The sequence below is a fragment of the Diaphorina citri genome, unplaced genomic scaffold (genome assembly GCF_000475195.1).
Source record: "Diaphorina citri unplaced genomic scaffold, Diaci psyllid genome assembly version 1.1 scaffold23800, whole genome shotgun sequence".
Taxonomy (NCBI): domain Eukaryota; kingdom Metazoa; phylum Arthropoda; class Insecta; order Hemiptera; family Psyllidae; genus Diaphorina; species Diaphorina citri.
In genome coordinates, this window is record NW_007401142.1 from 4,426 (window position 1) to 11,082 (window position 6,657).

The following is a 6,657-nucleotide window of genomic DNA, read 5'->3' on the forward strand; positions in this document are numbered from 1 at the left end:
GATATTTTTAAAGTTCAAACTAAAGGTAAGCATACCTGTACTTTTTAAGGGAAAGTGTTTTTAGGCAGTTAAAGCTGACGGTTACTTGACCGCATATAAAAGCATGAAGATTTTTATCGGAGTGGTGTAAAATGTTGACGTAGACAATGCGTGTCCTATTGGCGGCTACACATTTGTGTTTCATTGTAACGTATCTAATCTACATTTGTTTAACAAAGAACATTATTATAGCAGAGAATACACACCATAACACACTATGTCTTCTCTTTCTTTCAATCTCCTTTCTAAACCTCGACTTTAACGAGACTTAAACAATGGATAGGCGTCATTTTAATTAGAAGTAGTTCTTATCGTTGTGTTATAAGAAGATCAAAGGAAGTAACAATCATAAGGAGTTTCATATTTAGTTAAATTAAGCACACAACTTCAAATTAAAAAACTGGGTAGTTACAGACGCACATAAAGTGAGAGTACCACCAAAAGGAGCGAATAATAAAACATGTTGACTATTGGACACAGTTCATATGGCGGTAATGCTCATTTGACCTAATTATAAACACAAGGAAATAGGTCCTCTCCACTCAAGAATATGAAAGTAATAAAAGTACTAAGAGAGCGTAGACGCACAAACACCATCTCTCAATGAAAAAACGACTAGAGACGATTTTCCGTTATTTTCTTCGTACATTGTGATAAGTACCGTTATAAGCTTAACGTTATAACATTTACCGAATGAAAGACACAAAGAGCACAACTTGGGCTCGTTGGGATTTGCCTTTTCCACTTTAACAAGAGAAGAGCGCGTAAACTTCCTTGGATGCTGCGTGTCTGGTGTTCTCATAAAACAAGAGATAAAAAAACTCTCACCTCTGTCGTTTTGACGGGTGAAAATTCTTTATGCATGTTGGATGGTCATTTTTCACAAGTGATATAAAAAGAAAGAAGGGGGAGCTCGATCCTCACCGCTTCTGGACTCTTTAACGTCCATTTTACTACCAGACGCCCAACAAGTGTTTCTAAGGACCAATCGGAGAGTGACATCTCTCTACACGGCGACGTTACTATTTCTGTTCCTCCTAACGGGAACCATCATTAAAATAACCGACGACACACAAAAACATCCAATAGTGGCTTCTTTTCCTCCTGTAACTACTTTTATACTTACATCCACATTGTTTTACCTAGTAACTACACAGAAATTTCAACGTGGATGGAATACAAAGAACCGCGCAAAGCTCACGAGTTAGAATGCTTATCCTGAAGAATGATAAGGCCGTTTTTCTTGGTGTTTTTTCTCATAAAAAAAAAAAAAAAAAAAAAAAAAAAAAAAAAAAAAAAAAAAAAAAAAAAAAAAAGAAAAAAATCTCACCTTCTGTGTTTTTTTTGACGGGTGAAAAACAAAAAATTTTTCTTTCATTTTGGATGGGGTTCGATGGGTCATTTTTTTTTCACAAAAAAAGTTTGAGGATAAAAAGAAAAAAGAGGGGAGTTCCACGATCTTTTTCACTCGCTCTTGGGACTCTTTTTTAAACCCGTTTCAGAATTTACTTTACAGAACGCCTCAAAAAACAAGTGTCTCTAAAAAAAAAGGGACCCAAATCCGAGGGTTGACATTTTGCTGCTTCGAACACGGCGGGAACGTACTATTTTCTGTTCCTTTTTCCTTTTCAAACCCGGGAAAAAAAACCATCATTTTTCAAATTAAACGGAAACGAAAAAAACAAACCCCAAAAAAAAAAACATTTTCAAAAATAGAATAGTTGGTACTTTTCCCCTTTCTTTTAACTTAACTTTTTTATTACCTTACAAATCCCATACTGTTTAATAGTTGTAACTTACAGGAAAAAAAATTTTTTCAAAAAACCTGCATTGGAATACAAAAAAAAAAAAAAAAAAAAAACCCGCAAAAAGCTCAGGTAAGTTAAGAAAATTTTGCTTTTAAAGTTTTTTTGAAAGAAATTGATTAAAGTCGCGAAACCTTTGCTACTGATGAGTCGTTAGGGAATTGTGGTCTTACATTAAACTCTTTTATCGGCTTAGAAGTCAAATTTCAATTTTAAAAGTTTAATAAAAATAATTAAGGTTGGATTAATTTATCAATTTAAATAACAAATATTATAAATTTACCAATTCAAAAGTTAGAGTTTTGCTTTTTCTAATAAAAAATTGTAACATTCAAATCTAAAAAAAGAACCCATTTTTTATTAGAATTCTTCGGGGAGAATCAGGACTGGTTTTGTTAAACTTTTGTAGAAAAAAATCAGGAAAAAAAAAAAAAAAACGGCAAGGAAAAAAAGGGAAAAATTACTTAAAGGGGTTGAATTTTAGTTTATTGGTTCAACTTTCAGGCAATTTTAAAATTTTGAAAAAAAAAAGGGGGATTAAAAAAAAAGCGTAAAGTCAAAAAAAGAACGTTTTAGTTCTAGAAGCCATGGGACCGGGTTTTACAAGTTGGCGGGCTCTTCTTCCGGGATCTCCAATTTTGCCTTGCTCCTTTGTAGATCAACCGAAATGTCGCGGTTGAACGAAAAATAAAAACAGGAAGGCATTTTGTGTGATAACCCGTTGAACCCCGCGCTGTAAAAAAGAGGAATGTGTAGTGGGTTGTTGTCGTTCGGGCACAAAAGTGCAAAACTTTTAAAGCATGTCTTTTACCGGTTTTGCGCCACTTTATTATTATTATTATTATTATTATTATTATTTTTATTATTGATTTGAATACTTAATTACTCATCTACCTAATATCTACGGTATGCTATACCTACTTATTAAGTTCTTAAGTAATAAACTGCCTTCATTAGGTATTACGTCTATCTCTTTATTAGGTCCACATGTTTACAAGGAAAAACAAAACGAAGTTCGTTGTTCGTACATTTTCTGAAAGTCCTATTCTCTATTGTGTATATTTTTTAAGATAACAATGTGACATTATCTCTAATCACTCTCACTACTCAGTATTGACTGACAGTATCGACTAACCAGCGGTAATTTTTCTCCACCGTGTAGAGAGCTGTGTCCACACATAGCCGACGCTGTCGATCGACGTCGACTGAAACCGTACACTGCCTCAACATAGATTCACCTTGTTGTCGACGCGACGGTCGGTATCGACGGGGTCGACTATGTGTGGACACAGCTTGAGTGTAAGTCTAAGTCAATTTCTACGTTCAACTTCAACTACTCAATACCCTCCCGCTCTTTCCACGCTTTCTTCAACGCATCAAGTTTCCTCTTCTTTTGTTCTTGCGTTGCTCTGCGCTTCTCATCAATGCGCCTGATTTGAGCGTTCAGAGAGTCTTCTCCGTTGACTTGAACATCCCACTGAGCCACCAGAAGTTCGCGCGCAGTTTTCCTGTTCTCACTCAACGATCGGGACTGATGGCATTTGATCACGATACCTGGGAAAGAGCAGGTGATGTCGATTCGTAATTGTGTCCGGTCAGGGCTGTATTTAGGGGTAGGGGACTTTATTTTTGCCCTTACTGTAGGGCGGCTCCTAAGATTCTTTTGTTGCACTAATTATTTTCAATAGATACGTAGGTAGGTATCTATAGATATGTAGGTAGTTCCTCTAAGCAGAAGTAACCCAAAACCTCCTCTGAAAATCTATACTGAAGTCCACTTACCTGTAGGTATGTGAGTGAGCACAACACAGTTATTCGTTTTGGCTACAGCCTGACCTCCAGGTCCACTACCTCTGACGAATCTCTCCTGGATGTCTTTCTCATCTATTTTGGGTACTTTGGAATAGTCGAGGTCGTATTTGCGAAATAGGGAAGACGCGAGAGAAAGGTGTCGACGGAATATTGACATTTATTCTTAAACCAGTCGTTTTGTTTGCAACAATTCCAAACCTCTCTGGAATAGAGAAAGAAGAGGTAAGAGGTATTACTAGAGAGGTCTGTGGACTCTAGTGGACTGAGGAAAGGTCAAATAGGTACAGAAAATTTCAAACCCACACTGCTCCCACAGAGACTTTCCACCATTAAAGGTAACTCCATGGTGTATCTTCCTCTACATACCCAGACATTTTTACTAACAAATAGCACAACACTGTGGTACAGTTACTTAGGGAGGTAGGTAGTTATTTATTTTTCCCAAAATCCAAGCTATTCGTCAAGATCTGAATCTAGAAGTAAAATAAGACACTTACTAGCTCTTTTACTATAGAACTTACTTTATATCTAAATTCCAGTTGTTCTGGACTTTTCACTTCTGCTCTAAATTCAGTCTTAATTCTTCTTAAATAATAATCGTGGTCAGTGAGTTGTAAGGTTTTTCCATACTTCAGCAGCTTTCTGTACAAGTCAATTATTTCTTTTCCTTTCAATTTGGTGAGACCTAAACAGAAAAGGAAAATTGGTTTTTACTCCTGATGGATATCAAAGTACCCTATTACCTACACAGCAAAATATTTTGGAGTAGGGAAAGTAAATAAATTAAGAGGAAATCTGTAAAATGATAAATGAACATGTATTGTGGATGTATTTTATTAACTCACAAAAGAACAAAAAGTTAATTTTAAGTAAATGAAAATAATGTAAATTAGGCACAAATTGAGGTAACAGAAAGGAAAAAAAAAATATGAGATGAAAATGAAATTTGAACAATACAATAACAACACTAGATGCTTTCAGTAATCTTCTCTAAATTGTATCAAGGCAAGAGATTCTTTTTCTTTATACTTAAGTATAAAAAAATAATATTTGAGCCTATTGCAATTGAAGATGTTACAAAGTCACAATTGCAATTGAAGATCTTACAAAGTCACAATCAATACACACATCAGCAGCATGCACATCAGTAAAAAATGTAATTACTTCATCTCACAGATGAATTGTGCCCGACAGAGGGTTAAAGGAAGGAAAAATCTACTTTTAAAATGAAATTATTTGAAGTACCTATGGCTTCAATTGTACCTACATAAAATTTACTTAACTAAAATTGAGTCTTTAAAATGTTATTGCTGTTTCTATCTTAAATTTACTGTATTAACTAAACATATTCTTTTGAATTCATAGAATTCAAACATATCTTATAATATCTACTTAATACTTCTTATAATAAATGGTTTTAGCAATTAAAAAAGTAGCACCATATAACAAAATGTATGATACAATACTGACATAAAGACCCAAGTCAGTATTACCAACAGGAACAGAAGCTGTTAGAGTGGCTGGGGAGATAGCAGCATCCAACTTGGTCCATTTACACAAAGATCTATCATTAGCAGAACATGGCAAGTCAAACTTCTTGGCTGTAGGGTCAGAGTTATCCTGGGCACATCTTGAAAACAGTGAGGGCTGTCCTATGTTTACATTTTTATAACCACCACCACTGGAAGCAGCTTGATAACGTAAATGAATTGGAAGTTCTACACTACGGGTGATTTTAGGTCCATCTTGTTCTAGTGGGTATAAAAATGCCTTGAATGGGGTTGCTTTCTCAGAATTAGCTATGGCTTCAATATTGACAGACGTATTGAGGAAAGATACCAAGCCTGTCTTAGCTGCCAGTCTAATGAGCTGATCGGAATCTACATACACATTGCTTGGGAGGTATTCTACGAGTAGGAGGGAGCAAGGGTAAGTCTCACTGGTACTGTAGATGTCAATGTTACTGACGAGGTTACGATGGTAACCATCATTTCTCAGCTCCCTAGTGATGGTTACTTGAGATCTACAAGACACCGAGAGAAACACAGCAGTGCATAGAAAGAACACAGAACATACAACTTTGCCCATCATGCTTTATCTTCGTTATGGAGAATCAGAACTTACTCATGCTAATCCAGGACGAAAAGACGTTGTAAAGCGCTCATAAATAGCTTTAGAACTCTAGAACAGGACTTTCACAGCTTTTAAAATAATACCTATTTGCCCGAAAAACTTCAACAAATCAACAGTCAGTCCAGTCCAACCGGCCAGCAGAAATGCGAAATTGCGAAACGAAGAACGAACCCTATTTGAAAATTCGCGGTTAAAAACTTCGAGGATTCATGCCCGCGTTCACACGATCTTGCTATTTATGCGCATTCACCTCCGCTGATGGTTCAATAGAGGACCTCGATTTATTAATCTCCCTATTTTACGATAGTTCTGTAATTCCTAATCAAAGATCTAATGTTAGTAGGTACCTACCTACGTAGTATAATAGGTAGGTAGGTACCTGTCTACCTACGTTTACTAGCTATCTAATGTTTTGTATTGTTTCTATGGTTACAACGAAAATACAAGTTAGATGTTCCAATAGAGTAATAGAGGACCTCGATTTCAACTAAAGTAGGTACCTACCTCTCCCTATTTTACGATAGTTCTGTAATTCCTAATCAAAGATCTAATGTTAGTAGGTACCTACCTACATAGTATAATAGGTACCTGTCTACCTATCTAATGTTTTGTATTGTTTCTATGGTTACAACGAAAATACAAGTTAGATGTTTTCGTGCTGGAACACAAAGGAAAACTTACCACAGGAAAATAAGAATAGGGAGGCATGGGGTTGGAAAAAAACCTTTCTCTGATTAGTTCGAGGGGTACCTACCTGTCTGCTTACCGCGGTAAGGGCAGTTTTCCTACGGACTAATTCAAGAGAGTAGGTATTTTGCCACCTACCCATTTATAAACCTATCTAAAATAAAATAATTCTGTTCTCAAA

General features: G+C 35.8%; 2 protein-coding genes across 3 annotated transcripts; both read right to left on the reverse strand.

Annotated features, from left to right (window-relative positions):
* Positions 1–2,797: 2,797 nt before the first annotated feature.
* Positions 2,798–5,918, reverse strand: LOC103523462 (probable peptide chain release factor C12orf65, mitochondrial). Of its 2 annotated transcripts, none has more exons than XM_017449238.2 (3): positions 4,178–4,320; positions 3,627–3,858; positions 2,798–3,398 (listed from the first exon to the last, which is right to left on the reverse strand). In XM_017449238.2, the coding sequence occupies exons 2-3, from the start codon at positions 3,811–3,813 to the stop codon at positions 3,178–3,180; spliced, it is 408 nt and encodes a 135-aa protein (XP_017304727.1). In that variant the 5' UTR covers positions 3,814–3,858; positions 4,178–4,320; the 3' UTR covers positions 2,798–3,177. The 2 variants fall into 2 exon arrangements, with proteins under 2 accessions (XP_017304727.1, XP_008486724.1); XM_008488502.3 differs by lacking the exon at positions 2,798–3,398 and adding an exon at positions 5,781–5,918 and having other exon boundaries at positions 3,732–3,858; positions 4,178–4,341.
* LOC113473300 (phosphatidylinositol-glycan biosynthesis class X protein-like) lies at positions 4,843–5,785 on the reverse strand. The gene has a single exon (XM_026832986.1). It carries the CDS (start codon positions 5,745–5,747, stop codon positions 5,049–5,051), a length of 699 nt encoding a protein of 232 aa, XP_026688787.1. The 5' UTR covers positions 5,748–5,785; the 3' UTR covers positions 4,843–5,048.
* Positions 5,919–6,657: the final 739 nt, after the last annotated feature.

What these genes read in the sequence shown, in the direction of transcription:
- LOC103523462 (XM_017449238.2), bottom strand. Translation starts at nt 3,813, where the DNA reads ATGTCAATATTCCGTCGACACCTTTCTCTCGCGTCTTCCCTATTTCGC. An exon ending in GCTCACTCACATACCTACAG is followed by an intron (nt 3,399 to 3,626) that starts GTAAGTGGACTT and finishes GCTCTTTCCCAG; the next exon opens with GTATCGTGATCAAATGCCAT.
- LOC113473300 (XM_026832986.1), bottom strand. Translation starts at nt 5,747, where the DNA reads ATGATGGGCAAAGTTGTATGTTCTGTGTTCTTTCTATGCACTGCTGTG.